Source organism: Tenrec ecaudatus, chromosome 13, assembly GCF_050624435.1.
Source record: "Tenrec ecaudatus isolate mTenEca1 chromosome 13, mTenEca1.hap1, whole genome shotgun sequence".
Classification (NCBI taxonomy): Eukaryota; Metazoa; Chordata; class Mammalia; order Afrosoricida; family Tenrecidae; genus Tenrec; species Tenrec ecaudatus.
The window spans coordinates 74,007,487-74,025,541 of record NC_134542.1 but is presented as its reverse complement, the minus strand read 5'-3'; the positions used below and the strand labels follow the sequence as shown (position 1 = coordinate 74,025,541).

At 41.6% G+C, this 18,055-nt stretch overlaps 1 protein-coding gene across 1 annotated transcript in view; it reads right to left on the bottom strand.

The window, feature by feature from the left end:
* Positions 1–3,066: 3,066 nt before the first annotated feature.
* SLC38A11 (solute carrier family 38 member 11) overlaps positions 3,067–18,055 on the bottom strand; it is a 42,981-nt gene continuing 27,992 nt past the window's right edge. Inside the window, exons 6-8 of the mRNA XM_075530001.1 lie at positions 15,436–15,548; positions 11,771–11,902; positions 3,067–3,360 (exon numbers count right to left, since the gene is read on the bottom strand). Coding sequence (XP_075386116.1) covers positions 3,067–3,360; positions 11,771–11,902; positions 15,436–15,548 — 539 coding nt within the window. The remainder of the gene's footprint in view (positions 3,361–11,770; positions 11,903–15,435; positions 15,549–18,055) is intronic.

Genomic DNA, 18,055 nt, shown 5'->3' with positions numbered 1-18,055 from the left:
TCCCGGCTTCCCTCTGTTGGTAGCTCTTACCTGTACCAGTGCGCATGCTCTGATCTAGCAGAATTTGTAAAGTAGGATTGGGGTCATGATGGGGGTGGGGGTAGCATTAACGTCCCTGGTGGTCATCGCGAGTGTGGCTCGGGTCAATGTTAACTGTCAGAAGCGGTAACCCCGAGCCACACTCGGTATTACACTGCAGAGAAGTTCCATATCTGCTCCCCACCGGTCCAGCGGTGTCCTCCGCTGTGATCGCAGAGCCATCTGACTTCCTCATTCTGTTCTCTGAATGCAGTGTCGCTGCACAGGGGTGGAACTGGGTGGGAAAATTCAAAACTGCAAGTCTAAAAGAGACACACACACACACACACACACACACACACACACAGGCACACACACACAGTGATACAGTGTACCCTGTAAGGATTACATTGTATCAAAGCAAATCACCTCATATTTGTCCCTGGATCAGTCTCCAGTGCCCTGCCTGCCCTTTTACTATCAGTTGGAAAATTTTTTGCCTGGAAGTTTTTTGTCCATGGCATCAAAAAAGTGTTACTTTAGCACAAAAGGAGTTTTAGACCAGATAAATGACTGCGACAGTGACTTAGAATTACTCGCAGAATTGTGTATTAAAGTTTATCATACCTGGAATGACTACTAGATAGATTAAAATGAGTAATTTCTTAACAATTGCAGACCTAAAATATAAAACAACAACTTTTATGCAAAACAATGTACCACTTTGAGAACAAAATTATTGACATAATTAGACCGCCAGGGAACTAGAGGAAAGTTGTATGTTTCATCGGTGCTATACTGCATCCCGACTGGCGTGTCTCTCCCTTGTGACCCTTCTGTTAGGGGATGTCCAATTGTCTACAGATGGGCTTTGGGTCTCCACTCCTATATATATGATTTTTTTGTTTTGGGTCTTCGATGCATGATACCTGATCCCATTGATAACTCCTGATCACACAGGCTGGGCTGTGGTTGCTTCTTGGCTAGATGGCCACTTGTTTTTCTTCAAACTTTTAAGACCCCAGATGCTATCTTTTGCTAGCAGGGCACCATCAGCTTTCTTCACCACATTTGCTTATGCACCCATTCTGTCTTTAGCATTCCTGTCAGGGAAGATGAGCATCACAGAATTCCAGGTTATTAGAACAAAGTGTTCTTGCATTGAGGGAGTACTTGAGTGGAGGCCCAATGTCCGTATACTGCCTTAATACTTAACAAATAAATATATCTTCCCCCTACAGTTATATAAAAATCTATTTACATCTATACATGCCTGTACTTAGACCTCTATAAATGTCCTTTCCCTCCTAGTTCTCTCCTTTAATTTTTAAAGATTTTCAAAGATATACAAACATGAAAGTTGAAAGTCTTCACTAAGAGCTGTCAATTTCTGTGTTAGAAAGAGATGTGCCTCCCACGTCCCCTTAAATGAACAATGCGTCCTGGGTGTGGTCAGAGCCCCAGCTCTCAGTTTCTTCTGGGTTTGCTAAAATGCAAAGCTTTACCATGCCTAAGAGCTTGTCCTTCTAGACACCCACATCTAATGAGAAATCGAACTATTCACTGGAATAGGGACAACTCTGATGGGCTGTATATGGTTAAGAGCTCCCTGGGGGTTGAAGAGAGTCTGTCTGCATGCATGGAAGCTATGCTTCTTCCTCTGTGGAGTCTGCCTTCCCACTCTCGGCCATTACTTATGATCCTCAATAACTACTCTGCATACCAACCTTCTCTGTAGGGTCTGCTTCTGGAGAACCCAGCCAGTGAGAGCTCCTCAGAATATTTCTCAGGAGCCCCAGAGGAGTGAGAATGTCTCTTTGGTAGCCCTGAATCTTCTTCCAAGCTGCTACTCTGAGACATCCATGGTGTATACCCCGACATTTCAAATCCAACAGGTCCAAATACAGTGCATAACTAGTCTTTTAAGCTTATGCCACAGAGCAACTCGTGTGTGTGTGTGTGTGTTCCCTCCATTTTAATTATTTATGTAATGGCACTGGATGGCACTCCCACAGACTCAAATCACTGGTTAATTTCGACTTCCCACACATCTTTGGCTGTATACGCTGGCTATTATTCATGCTTCCCAATATGGGAGCACTTGCTCATTTCTCAAGGGATTCACTGTCCTCTAAGCAAGACATATTACTGAACTTATCATGGAAGCATCTCCTCTTAGAGTGTCCCCTTATAAAACTAACTCTCAGGCGCGGAGGATAGTCAAAGCTAATCCTTAGGAGGTGCAGGCACACATTCAGACACCAACTTCCTCTCCCAGAGGACTGTTTTTCTGCTGGACCCAATCATTCGTTATCACGGCCATAAAGAACTTGCAAACCATAATGATAGTTGTGGTTTATTAGGAAAATAGCAGGTGACAATTCAGGTTCCAGAGTGTTCGGGATACAGTTAGTCAACCTGGATGATCTCTTCTCATTCTCCTTTGAATTACCCTTTTGTTTCTTAAATCTGTAATACCTATGCAGAGATGCTTAGCCAACACATTGGACAAAGCTTCTCAAATTCCTGCTTTGTTTCACAGCAGCAAGTTCTCAGGGGGTGCCCAAGGAGAAGGGGTGTCCTTGCTTTGATTACAATATCTGTAAATTTACTTCAGAGCTCAATTCCTTTTCATATTTTAGTTTCCCATTCCCTTCAATTCCATAAACTTAAAATTTTCCTCCCTCCTTTCTCGAAAGACACACACAACATTCTAAACCACAGCTTGACTACTGACTTTGGAAAAAAACAAACAAGCATGTGGACTTACATATTAAATTCAAAAGTAATGCTTCATGGGGCGTTGATGGTAGTAAATGTCATAGTTGTCGCCTTTCCTTCTACCCTGTCATTCAAACATAAACAGGCTTTTGTTCCCTTTTAAGATCAAATGCATTCAATCTCTTCTATTTCACTAATCAAGGCAGAAAACCATGGCTTAGTACATAGAATCATGGTAACTTTATAGGTAAAGACTAATATGTATGTGCATGTTACCATGTGTTCTAGGAATCTATAAAAACATGTAGATCGCTTAAACCAGTCAGCTCACTGGAAGGTACTGATGTTTAAAATGGAAAGCTGTGTTGTCAGTTGAAAATGGGAAACTGAGATATTTGTGAAGGAGAAGTTGTCAGGAAAGCAGTAGAACATTTCCTGTCCGTGGGTGCAATCTTGAGGATGGGCAATGGCCATGACGAACCCCACAGCCATCACCACAAAGCCCATCAGCAGCATGACACAGGACATAATCTTATCTGCATTTGTCCTTGGCTCTTCAGACAGTTTGAGATAACACGCTGATGGAATGATAAAAATCAGAGGAGCTGCACAGAGCACACCCTGTGTGTTGGAAACAAGAAAGGAGATTATTGCATCAGACATTCTTTGGACAGATTTTGAAAGTTTATTTGAAATTGCATATATTATAAACGCTAACGAGTCCTGTTGCAACAAACAAACAGAGGCAAATCACGCTAAGAAAGGCTTAGGAAGAAGTCTTTCCTTTCCTGATGGTCTATTTACAAAGAAACCAAAAGTACACAATAATATAACAGTCTACCAGACTTAAAGATGATCAGGAAATGAGAAGATGGTAAATCTCTTGAGCTTTCCCATGTTTCCATTTCTATCTCATTTCCTTACAATTTTCCTCATCGCAAACAACAAGTATATGCTATGCGGCTCAAATCCCAGCTGACTATAATTTGGGTAAAAGAGGATATATTTTTTAATATAAGGAATATTGCTTTCTCTCTTTACTTGAGGTTAGATGAAAGTAGAAACCTATATGAATGAGAGAGGAAAACTAATAGCCCGGAAGGTATTCAATCTGAAATAGCATTTCTAAATCTTCTTTCAAAAACACTAGACACATTACACCCGGAAATTGACAGCAGAACCGGGAGTCATTCTGCAATCCCCTCTCCCCACCCCATTGCGCGCCTACAGGTCAATCCAACCTGAAAAGGACTGTCAGATTGAAAGCCTGGCTGTAGCGTTAGAGGAGCCCTGGTGACCGAGCGAAGGAGCCCTAGTGGTAGCAGTAGTGGGTGCCAGTTCTGCTGCCGTCACCGGGTCAGCAGTTTGAAACCACCAGCTGCTCTAAGAGAGAAAGATGGGGCTTTCGACTCCCTGAAGCAGTTACGGTCTCCGAAACTCACAAGCACAGTTCTACTCGTTCTATAAAGTGTCAAAATGGATCACCATCGATTCGAGGGCAGTGCATTTTGGTTTGGCTACAGCAGTTGCCGTGTTGTGCTTAGTTTCGAACCAAAAGGCTGATGGTTAAGACTCTCAGCTGCTCCGAGAGAAAAGTGGGGCTGTCTGCTGTCCTTAAAGACTCGCAGCTGCGGAAACCTCTGGGGCGGTCCTAGTCTGTCCCGCAGGACTGCTCTGATGGAGAATCACCCGGACACGGGCACCTCTTTATGAAACCACACTAGCCAGGTAGCACCCACAGAAAGCGCTGGGGAAGACAAGGTGGGTCCACAGCGCACGGAGGGCATTCCTACAGTCAGAGAGAAAGGAACAAGACAGTAATTCCAGACTGCAAAACTGCCTCCTAAATTCAAGAACGCGGAAAATATGCATTGGTCATTCTTTGCGCCAGAATACATATCTACACGGTACATAAAAGATGAATTTTCCTACACATTGGGAAGAAAGGAATTAGGAATTTCATAGCCTCCTTCATGAAACGTGGAACTAACATTGTATTTTGGTTATGGAACGTGTTGTAAAACTGAATTCTGTTTACTATGGAAAATTGTTACCCACTGATAACTTTGAATTAACAAAATTTGAAACTATAAAAAAGGCCATCCATATATATATATATATATATATAATCTCTTTATGGACAACAAACACACACACTGCCATCGAATCGCTGCCGAGTAGAGTCCTATAGGGCAGGGAAGAACTGCCCCTGGGGGTTTCCGAGACGTAACTCTCTATGTGCTGCCCCCTTTTACTTATAGCAACAGATGTATATGAGGCTAATTCATCTGGAACTGCACACATGTGGAAGTGCTGCCGAGATGAGAATTGTCACCAGCTGCTTGTCAGAGGCGCTCATCAGACACAGCATTTGGGAATTCTTCCAAACCCAACTTGCTGGGCAGGCGAGGCAATGGGTGTTCTGTTTATGTTGTAAATTCTAAAGTGTTGACAAAGTAGCAATTAGAGGGTAAACTATAGAGCTGATGTTTGCACTGCAGGAAGCCCTGTTGGGTACCTTTTCCAGATACCCACTTTTTTTCTTGACGTTTGAAAACTCCGGGGGTTGTTTGCCGATGGAGCTGATCTCATCATGAAAATGATCCTGAGATTTCACCTGACCTAGTTAGTCCCTGTCGAAGGAGCCCTGATGGCCCTCTCAGGTAAGCATTTGCTCCTCAGAAGAAAGATGAGTTGATCTGCTCCGGGAAAGATCCACAGCTGTGGAAACACTAGCCCGGGTCGCTGTGAATCAGAATGGAGTCTCTGGCAGTGAGTTTTTCAGTCCCTATAAGCTTTGTAGTGATGCAAACCCACTTTATTGGATCGACTTCTTGTGGCCTTGCTTAAGGATGAATTTACTTGGCAGAATGTGAACATCATAGTGCTTATTAAAGAGACAATAAAATGTAATCTTATTTATAAAGGCAGAGAACACTATTGGTTGATGCTCAGCATTTACATTTCCTAAAGAATTTGATGTTTGTTTTTAGTTCTTGAGACGTAACTCCAAAAACATTAGAATCATGCCAGATATTGAAATGTTTTCCATTAGATTTCCAGATGTCACCTCCCTTTGGGTAAGAACTGGCCAAACCAGAAAGGATACTTGGTGATTATCAGCGAAACCTCAGGGAATTAGTCACCAATACCTACGTCTTGAGTCCCCACCCCATCAAATAAAGTCCATGGGCTTCCTTGTGTAGAAGAGTGATGGGTATTTGAGAGATGTGTCCTTTGGGGGGCATAGAAGCACAATGTGGTAGACTCTACCAGAACACATGGTTATACTTCTGTTCTTTGCACTGACCCCGGGTTTTCTCCTCTTGGTAACCAGAAGTATCATGCTGTCTGTATGTTTCATTCCTAGTGAATTAGTGAACAAAAGGGTAGCAGGACCTAGGAAGTCACAGTGGAGGGAGCAGGGGACTCCTGAGTTTAGGGCTTGCATCCTGGAGGATAGAGCACATTTCTGAATTTTCTGCTAGCAGGACAGAAGCGAGGGAGCTGTGTGGACTTCAAAGCCCATGGCTGGAGTCTGAAGTCTTGGCTAGACATTGTTCTGAGAACTATATCTTTTCCAGTGGGAGATCTGATCTCTCTCTCTCTCTTTCTCTCTCTCTCTCTCCGGGTGGGTGGGGCCAGAGGAGGTCCTGCTGCTGGAGTAGGAAAGAAAGTGGAAATTTGATTTTTCTACCCCCAGGACACTTTGCAGTTTGCAGTACGGAAAGATAGAAGTATTGGAAAATTTCCCCAGCAATAGAGACCAGAAAAGTCTCCCATCTGCCTGGAAAGCTTGCAAATGATGCTAAGAACTAGAAAACTAAATTACACAATATGTCCACATGGTCCAAACCTCTACTTTGTAATAAATCTTGAAGTCTAGACTCAGGAAATTTATTTCTGTACCTTAAAAGGAAATGATCTCTAGCGCAGGATGTCTTTGGTAACTTGGACTACACCTTTGCTCACCCTAATGATTGGTATCTCTCTTTCAGACTTGCTAGGTGATTGGCTTTTCTCCTGCCATTGTGAGGTGCACACAGTGCTTCTTGAGCCAGTTAGTTTGGCCACAGGCACTAGCTGCTATATCTTTTTAAATCTGTACTGCTGCAAGTAGAAGTCCATCAGGCCCAATCCCTGCAGATACCAATTCTCTCTATCATGGACACCAGTGCCAAGATGCTCGTATTACTAAGAATGGAACTTACATTTATTTTATTTAGTTCTCCAATTAATCCTTTTTAAAATGAGAACCTATTTGTTTTGGGAAAATATCTCAAGAAATTAAAGAAATAAAAGGGAAGTACAGGTCTAAATGCTGTTTTTACTATGTATTGAAAAGGTAATAGAGTCCCCAGATAATTTATATTATATTAGTTATCTTATATAACAGCATCTGCCTAAGTTTGCAAATGAAAAACCTGATTCTATTATACATTTTATCTGTGAAGATGAGTCTCTTACAGTTTCCTCAAACGCACTGCCATCGAGTCGATGCTGACTCATAGTGACCCCTGTGGGTCTCTGAGACTGTAACTGTTTACAGGAGTAGAAAGTTCAGTCTTTCTCCCCCAGAGCTGCTCGTGGTTTCGAACTGCTGACCATGAGGATCACAACTGCATGCAATGACTACATCACCAGGACTCATTCATAAAGCACATACTCAGTGCCAAATTCAGAACTGCAGAGGCATAGGCCTTTCTTCCATCTGCTCTCTTCCCGCAACCCACGGCCCAGCTGCTCTGGATCCTCCAGGTCTTAGTTTGTAGCTTAGGATCCACCACTGTTTTATAAAACTCAATTCCCAGAATAACAGAATGATAACAAATGTGACCAACCACATCTGAATACTTGTTTTCAAATCTTGACTCTACCACTACAAGGTGTGTGGCTTCACACTTTCTATGTAATGATTCTTGCTGCTCTTTTATCCGCCAGTTTCATACAGCGTTAGGGAGGTGTGTTGCTGTTGATGTTGTTGTTAGGTGCCGTGGAACAGGCTCCAACCCACAGCCACCCCGTGAGCCATATAACGAAGCCCTGCTCTTAAGCTTGAGCCCATTGCTGCAGCCACTGGCATCCATGCACCTTGTCAAGGACCTTCCTCTTTTTTGCTGTTCCTCTCCCTCATCACATCTGATGGCCTTTGCAAAGGGGCGGTCTCTTCTGACAGCAGGACCTAAATATGAGATGAGTCTCGCCATCCTTGCCTCTGAGGACCATTCTGACTGTACTTCTTCCAAGACAGCTTTTTTTTTCGGTTTGTTTTTGTTCTTTCTTTCTTTTTTTTTTCTCCAAGTAAGAACATCATTGTATTTTCTTACAGGTACATCTTTTACTGACTCAACTCTTTTTCAAATGAAAAAGATAGAGCAATGCTTAGAACTGGATCACTCGGATCTTTCTCTTCCTATCCCCTCCCAGTTCAAAATGCTGGCATCTCTTAGTGGTCAGCATTCTCTCGGCCCTGCAATGGGGCTCAACACACTGAAGTCTCCCCACGGTCTTCCAGAAAAGAATCTTTGCCCTTCATCTACGGGGTCACTTTGTGAGGCTGGTGCCTGCTGCATTTCTTGCAGAAAGTCTGTGGGTTCAGGTGCATTGGCCATCTTCACAGTGAGGTGCTCTACATAGTGTAAATGGGGAACTGGAGCATCTGCGATCTCTGCATAGCTCCACTCGTGCCTCCCCAAAAGGGAGGACGGAATGACATTTGTTCTTTGAGCAGCTGGTGGCACTTTCAGTATTCTTCTCCAGCACCACAATTCAAATGCATCAATTCTTCTTCAGCCTTCCTTATTCAATGTCCAACTCTCACATACATATGATACTATTGAGATTACTGGGGCTGGGGTCAGGTGCCCCTCAGTGCTCAAAGTCACATCCTTGCGTTTCGACAATTTAAAGAGGTCTCACGCACAGTTACCCAAAGCAATGCGTGTTGGGATCTCTTGCCTGCTGCTTCCATGTGCATTGATGGTGCGTCCAAGAGGACGAAATCTTTCATAACTTCAATTCTGTTTCTCTTCATTTATCACGATGTTACCTCCTGGTCCAGTTGTGAGGGCTTTTGTTTTCTTTACACAGAGGTGTAATTCGTACTGAAGATTGTAATCCCTGATCTTAACCAGCAAACGAGTCAAGTCCTCCTCACTTTCAGAAAGCAAGGCTATGGCATCTGCCTATCTCAGGTTGTTCAAAAACCTTCCTCCACTCATGAGGCTGTATTGTTTCTGACTCCCAGTGGACGTGTGTACAACAGGACAAAACACTGCCAGGTCCTGGCCACCCTCAGAACCGTTACTGTGCTTGAGCCCATTGGCAACACTCAGCGAGAGGGTCCACGCAAACCATTTGGCACAGAGCAAGTCCTCTGCTAACCGTCATTAGCATTATGATTTGGGACAGAGCATGCTTTAGTGACTTTGAATATGCTGAACGATCCCAGCATGCATTAGATTCGGACCGAAATGATGTTTACTTTGGCTCTATCAGACGTAGTAGATTCCCACACAAAGGGAGTGGTGCAAGCACGTACATATATCTTTGTAAATTCCACAAGGTGTTTGTTGATTGGAAAGATCTATGACCAGGTAGTCTGACAGAGAATAGATGTATGAATGAGTTATAATATCTGCATAGTCCTCCATAACTAGTTTAGTTTTGACTTGATAAAAATATATAAAATGTTCTTTTCTGATTACAATAGAATTCTGTCTTGTCCTGAGAAAGTTGATAGACATAGTCTTCTCACAATAAAGTATGACAATTGAAAAAAAAGTGAATTTAAATGAGACAATTTATGTAATAAGAAATGACGGGGCCAGGGATGACTGTGCCTACCATCTACCTTCTTGCAAGAAATACGGCTAGAGTGCCCCTTTGACACAAGGGTGGCGAGACTTCGTCTGACATACTTTGGACATACTATCAGGAGAGACCAGTCCCTGGAAAAGGACACTTGGCTAGATCAAGTTGAAGGGCAGTGAAGAAGAGGAAGCCCTCAATGAGATGAACTAACACAGGGGCTGCAACAATGGCCTCACACTAGGAACTTGTGAGGATGGCGCAGGGTTGGGCTGGGTTTCGTTCTGTTGTGCACAGGGTTGCCATGGGTTGGAATTGACTCGAGCCACCTAACAACAACAACAACTGCAGTAATGCCAAAGTCAATGATGTTGTGTAAAACTTGCTTTCCCGAGGTCACACTGAAGAATGCCTTTTATATCAAGGAGAAATAGGTTCTGAGTGGAGCACGATGGGTCCAGCACCGTGACGGGCACCATGGAGGATGGAGAAGAAGCTACTTGTTCTGGCCTTCATGCAGTTTGGTAGGTAAGTTATAGATTGCCCAAGAAGCACATGATATTAAATAATATATAACGAAAGAAGTGAATAGAGGTAGCAGTCATCCATTTGCACAAGTCAAGTTTGGTACGTACAATGAACCTGAGTAGATTTACCTGGTGCTGTAGTGGTCTATGCATTGGGCTGCAGCCTGTATGGTTGGCAGTTTGAAACCACCAGCAGCTCCACAGGAGAAAGACTGGAGACTCAGAGACTCACAGGGGGTCGCGATGAGTCAGCACTAACTCGAGGCCAATGAGTTTTGATTTTTCCTGCCCTTTGGGCTATGCAACTTTGGGAAGTAGCTAAATAATCCTTGACGCTTGTCCACCTCTCCAGCTTTCTCTCCATCGTTCCTATCATAGGTAATTCCTCAGCCCCCTAAAGTTTTAGAAAGCTGTCTACTCCTCGGAGGCTGCCTGCTTCCCACAGTCCATTTAATCTGCTGTAAGAAAAGTCCCAAGACTGTGCTTGTGGCAGAATCTCTAACTGAGTCCCCATTAGAGACTGGGGACTTCAGATCAAAATGGCATCTGGAAGGAGGAGTGAATTGGGTAATGACAATGCTATCTTCAACCCCTTCTTCAACCCTCCGGGGAACGAGTACAGGAGAATTGATAGGGTCACTGGGAAACGCTGCCCTCTCTGCGCTACATGAATTGTAAGTGCCAGGTGGTATATATTTTAGTAAATCTAGGGATTTCCTAAATCCTTACACAGTCTACGGATTGTGATTGACTTATTTCACTCAATAGATTGTCTTCAAAGTTCATCCAGGTTGTAGCATTTCTTAAATCCTTACACAGTCTATGGATTGTGATTGCCTTAGTTCATCCAGGTTGTGGCATATCTTACTATATATTAGGATGTCATTTCATTTTATGGCTGAGAAATATTTTATAGTATGTATGCATATGCCACATTTCATTCATCCATTCATCAGTTGATAGATATTTAGGCCGTTTCCACATTATGACAACTGTGAGAAGCTCATGCACACATTTTTAAATGAATTTCTCTGGGGTTCTTTTTACTTGACAAAGAAAATTTCAGCTCCATCTAATTCATAGTTTTTTGTAATTCATATGTATTTTACTACATGAGATATGCAAATATCATTTAAAACAGTATTTCTAAAACTCAGCACTATTTAAATCTTGATCAGATCATTAGTGTGGGGAGGAGGGCTGACTTGTTCACCATGGGGTCCCCTTTGACAGCATCCCTGGACTATATTCACTAGATACCCATAGACCCTCCCCTAGTTGTGACAACCAAAAAGTGTCCAGATGCTACCAGATGTCCACTTCTGTGAGGGCCGTCCCAGTTGAGGACCACTTCTCTAAAAGTATATAGAGCCCTATACAGTGCACAACGTCATCCTACTTGTCAACAGTTTTACTAATATGTATGAACATTTTATATGACAATTTTTTTGGTGACACTTTTTTGAAAGGAAATGTATCTTTTGCCCCCTCCTCTTTATTTTATTTTAAATCACTAAATGGGGGTTGTACAACTCTAATCACAATCCATCCATCCATCATGTCAAGCACCTTTGTACATTTGTTGCCATCATCATTTTCAGACCATGAAAGGAAATATATCTTACGTTAAATGTCGACCGTACCTTCTTAAGGGGCTTTAAAGTGGAAGGAAGTGAATGTGTAAATGTACTCACATTGAGCTCCAAAACGATGCCAAGGCAGTCAATCAGCAAGGACACAAGTGTGGCCACAACAGTGACAACCGCTGTTACAATAACATGGAAAGTGGTTGAAAGGCTCCCACCAAAAAACACATTGGCAATTACCTGTCAAATAAGCAAAATGTTCCGTGAGACCTATTCAGGAGCATTCAGGTCTTCCTTATAAAATATTTCTGATTAGAGCACTTCCCCAAACTTAAACCCCAAAGTCACTGCCATCAAGTCAGAACACTAGCATGGTGATTTATCAAAACTCCAGTCCTTGTGAATTCTATGCTTTCCCCAAAATACTTCCTTGTGGACATTAACAGAAAGGAGCATTCTTTGAAAAAAATATTAGGCAGGAGCTTATGCCAAGGGCTCAAGTAGAAAGAAAATATTTTGAAAATTATGATGGCAACATATGTACAAATGTGCTTGATACAAATGATGTACGGAATGTTATAAGAGCTGTAAGATAAAATTATTTTTAAAATATTAGACAGTGGATTCAAATATGATATAGCAATGTTTCAATAACTGTTAATCTGGAAGAAGGGAGAACTTGAAAACTACGTTCTCCCTTGCCTGGATTCCAACAAGATTACTACCAGAACACCCTGCAGATGACATGTAGATGACTTGACCATCCTGGAGGGCAGGGCTTCCCACAATTCCCTTTATCATAGTATATGCGTAATGCCCTTTGTTACTAGGTGCCTTCAAGTCTATTTTTGACCCAGAGTGCCTTCAAATGGTCATGTAGAACTGCCCCATAAGGACTCTAGGCTGCAATCTTTATGGCAATAGATTGCCAGGCTTTCTCTCAGGAAGTCACTGAGTGCACTTGAACTTCCAATCTTTCCACCAGTAGCCAAGCACTTACTTGTCACATTATCTGGGCTTCTTGATGTTTTACATTTAGTAGGAATTTCTTTTTTTACTAAAAAGTGTAAATACTGTTTCAGTTTTATTCTATTTTATCTTTCCTTTTCTCAACAAAAAGTAGAGGAGTTGGTCGATATATTCCAAGATAGTCAAATCAGTGGAGCAAATAAGCATCGCATGTTTAATATATCCCACTCTGTGATATGACTTGCAAGGAGAAAATGTCTAGAAGATGATTCCTATGGTCAGGTTTTAGCTTCCTAATTAGAGAAATGAAAATCAATATATGTAATGAATCAAAGAGATCAATGTAAGATAAGGAGGGGAAAAGATGAAATAGAATATAGGTTTAGAAATAGTTTTAGTTGTTGGGCTCTATCTCCAATAGATTAAGGAACCTGTGCTTGTCCTACCTCAGCTCGAGATGGGGCTTAAAACAATGATCACATTTGGATAAGGAGGAACAGAAATTCAGGCTGAGGCAGCAATGGGGAAAAAGAACAAAGAGTCAAGGCCAGGAAGAGTAACATCAGAGCTCAAAGAGAAGGCAGTCTGAAGATGGTGCTGGCTCTGTCCAAAGAACAGTGAGCCGAGTTCGGAATGGTTCAGGGCTCAGATGATGGTGGACCTCATAGATGTCAGCCCCTGAAACGGTGTTACTTCATATAAGTAACCTCCTCCGTAGAACTGCTGTCACTCACTTATATTTAATGGTGATGCGAAAAGCATATACTCCTGTAGGGATTTATACTGTGTAAGGCCCTTTCAAATACGAACTTACATAACACATGTTTATAGAATTATCTGAGATACGGTTGTCATGGTGGAAAATCAATTAGTGACTCAGCCTAATTAGGGATGCTTTTTATGCAAATAATGTACACATTATATATTTTCACAAACTGCACAAACCCTATGTGTGTTAGTTTATTATGCTTCTATGCACGTGGGAGCCTTAGATGAAAAATATGGCATCGGGGCAGACAGTCTTTATAAATAGACATAGATTTGATTATGTCAGCCATGCTGTTTGTGCACTTATGCATGTGTGTGCGCATGTGTGTAAAGGAGATAAAAAGACAGGAAATAAATGAGTTAGATATAAACGAGGCTCTTCTGCTGGTTATTGGCCATCGTGGCAGAGATCTTGATTTCAGTCTGTCTTCCTGTCGTGACAACTAAAAAGGAACCACAAACTTGGAAGTACTGCAGCCCCAAACTGTACAGGGGGAGTAATTCAGAGTGTCCACAGACGGCTCACCCCAAACCCACAGGAGACAGTGCCATCTGTCACCGCTCATCCACAGATGAAATCCGAGCCTGAAGCGCGGAGTTGAAGGTGACATCGGTCCATTTCCCGCACCCAACAACAGTTAGCCTCGTTTGGAAGGATCTCAAAAGCAACCACCCAAAACAACCCCAAACCCAAGCCACCTCCGTCAAGGAGCCATTTGCTCAGGCTGTTTCTCCCTTGTATTCAAAGTGGAGAATGGCTGTGGGGAACAGCTCATAAACAAGGAGAACTGCTCATTGAAAAGGGCATCGACAAACATTTCATTACCCCACACCCCCTTGTGCAATTTCTTCTGCCCAGCATTGGCATCAGCAAGGTGCTGGCTTGCCTCTAGGAGCCTGTGGATGGGTGGGTGTATTTAAAGCTCTGTGGACTTTTCCCGTTACACATTAGACCCATCCACATGGTGTGCTGGGAAAACCGCCTCTGGATTAGATCCTGAGACTATGCCCCTTTCAGTGTGATTCCTGAAAGCACCACTGTGAAGCACCACCATGTTTGACTGCTAACTGCACAGCGGGCGCTTTAGCTGACTGCATAAGGGACTCCTGACCCGCCACGCTGTCCAGTTTTACACACACAAAAAAGAATCAGTTCTCTTTCAGCTAATCTTTCTCCATGTATCCAGGTGGACCACATAACATAATTTGTAGCTAACCTTCTTATTAACCCATAAACATACATATAATATAAAATATGTGCATGTGTCATGTATTATCCATATTTAAATATATTATATAAAGTAAATAACAAATTATATTAATACTCTATGTAAATAGGTATGATTTATAATAAGATATTTTAATGTCTAGAAAATTATAGATTATGATTATATTCATTTTATAAACATTAAAATATTATCTTTCAACTTTGATATTTCATAGTTAAAAAAGAAAAATCCATACATTGTTTTACTTGTTATACATTTGAGAATGTGAAGAATTGAATTATAGAAAACAGAGTAGAAAGAGCAGCTGAGTAAAGCTCAATAACCTAAGGTATACCAAATTTTGATTTTCAATGGAAAATTAGATATTTTCATTAAAAATCTTAACAGAAGTGATTAGAATATAGATATACATATTTTAAACCAATTAGAAAGAAAATATTTTATAAGACATTTCTTAAACCTTGGCACTTAATTCTTTGTAAGAATTATTTAAAAATAAGCAAACATAGTTTAGCTGCTCTCACTTTGAGATATTGATATCTAAAGTTAGATAAGTACTTGTGCTCATGTTAATATAAACTAAACCACCGAACAAGATTTTCAACCATAACTTGTGAAAAAGTTTACCTTGTAAAAATCTGAACATAAATTTACCTTTCAACTCTGACATCTTGTAATGGAAAAACAACAACACTTTTATATGTTATGCTAATTGTCACGTATTTGAGAGATTTCAGAATTGAATTATTTAACAAGTCATACAATAGAGTAGCAAGCTCATCTGAGTCAAGTGTTGGAAAGGCTTACCTCTCTAGTTACAAAGCATTCAATGGGGTAGGTCAAAATGACAGTGACTCCATAACAGAACCTTCCAAATGTTACCAGGTCATCATTTCTGCAATAGTTTTCAAACAAGTCTCCTAGATCATAATTAAAAAGAGGGTTATTCAGACTTCAACCAGTGCTCCAAGACATGAATGCAATACACTGGCATGAAGCAGGGAACCAATCCCAATTACATGGACAGTCTCCCTCCCCTCAGAAGAATTCACTTCAGAGGAGCACACAGGAGCAAACAAAGGGGGAGGAAGAGAGAGTGGAGCACATCGTGGCCCACCAAGCCCTGAAGACAATATTCCTGCTCAGAGCAGCCAATGCACACAGAGGACCATAGGGCCGGCACTACCATGAGACATGATGTCCCTCACTGACTCACAGCGCTAAGGGGGACAACACTGGAGACTCAGTGAGGAAATTGTGCCCGATCTGACCCCACCACACTGAGGTAAAACTCTAAGGGTGTGCAACAGAAGAGCAAGGGGAGCAGAGCAATACACTGTAAAAATAGACTTTGGGACCAGGGTGTGGTACCCCATCAGACTCCACAGGAAAACACTCATAAAGGTCAACAAACAGACTTTGAACTATTTATAGGCTTTTCTTTTTTTTGGTCATTGTTGTTGTTGTTTTGTTTTCATTTGTTGCTTTGTTTTGCTCTGTCTTGTTTTGGGGCAAATTATTATCTCTGCATGTTTATCTAGATAAGATAGGCGGGATAAACAATCTGGGATAAACAATGGACAGATAGTTTGGAAGGGGGACCTGTGGTGCAGGGAGAAATGCGGGTGGGAAAGGAAGTGGGTATTAACAAACCCAGGGACGAGGGAACAACAGATTATCTAAAATCAATGGCAAGGAGGGTGGAGGAGGCCTGGTAGGGCTTGGTCAAGGACAATGTAATTGAGAAGAATTAGTGAAACCCAAATGAAGGCTGAACATGATAGTGGGACAAGAGGAAAGTAAAAGGAAATAGAGGAAAGAATTAGGAGGCAAATGGAATTTATAGAGGTCTAAATACAGGCATGTACATATGTAAATATATTTTATATGATGATGGGGAAATAGATTTATGTACACATATTTATAGGTTTAGAATTAAGGTAGCAGATGAGCATTGGGCCTCCACTCAAGTTCTCCGTCAATGTACCTTCTTGACATGATCGCTGAAGACAAAGTGGATTCATAAGCAAATATGGTGAGGAAAGCTAATGGTGCCTGGCTATAAAAGATATAATGGCTGGGATATCAAAGGCTTGAAGATAAGCAAGTGGCCATGTAGCTGAGAAGCAACCAAGCCCACATGGAGGAAGCACACCAGTCTGTATGATCACGATGTATCAATATGATCAGGTATCAGGCATCAAAGAACAAAAAATCATACCATTGTGAATGAGGGGGAGTGCGGAGTGGAGACCCAAAACCCATCTGTAGGCAACTGGACATCCCCTTACAGAAGGGTCGTGGCGAGGAGACAAGCTAGTCAGGATGCAGTGTAGCAATGATGAAACATACAACTTTCCTCTTGTTCTTTAATGCTCCTTCCCCCACGCCCCCCCCCCTATCATGATCCCAATTCTACCTTACAAATCCTGCTAGACCAGAGAATGTACACTGGTACAGATAAGAGCTGGAAACACAGGGAATACAGGACAGGTAAACCCCTCAGGACTAAAAATGAGAATAGCGATACCACGAGGGTAAGGGAAAGTTAGGGGGAGAGGGGTAGTGATTACAATGATCTACATATAAGTTCCTTCCTGGGGATGGACAACAGGAAAGTGGGTGCATGGAGACATTGCTCACTGTAAGACATGAAAAAGAATAACAATTTATAAATTATCAAGGGATTGTGAGGGAAGAAAGGGTTTGTAGGGGAGAAAATGAGGCGCTGATACAAAGGGCTCAAATAAGAAGAAAATGTTTTGAGAATGATGATGGCAACAAATGTACAAATGTGCTTGACACAATGGATGTATGTATGGATTGTGATTAGAGTTGTCAAGCCCCCAATAAATGATTTTTAAAAATAGGATTATTTAACAGAGGATGCATCATTGAGATAAACATTCAGTAAGTGAGCTATTGGATGGTTACCACATGTGGAGCCACACCTCATTTTATTTCACTAAAAGAATAGATTACCAGGTCTAAATGTAAGGTTGGTTTGTTTTGATTTAATTAACTACTATAAAGTTATTCACTGATGAACCTATAGGGACAGTAAATAAAATACAGGCTTCTGGGGGTGCAGTGGTGGCGGTGTTGGGCGCAGAGAGTAAAAAGGAGCTGACATCAGGGAGGTCAAGAAGGAAAAAGAATGTTTTGAAACTGATTGTAGTGGTAATTGTATAATACTGCTTGCTGTGATTGAACTATAGAATGATATTATATCTGTACTAACTCCCAACAAAATGGTTTTGAGAAAATAAAAACAACAAAAAAGTTATTCACTGGTACTCAAACCAGTGCATGTCCCGCTTCAATATCAATTCACTAGCCATCTCTGTTCTTGCTCTTATTGTTTATTTTTGCTGGTTTATTACAAATTCATATCACCTTCAGAAAAAAATATTTTATACATTGTCTC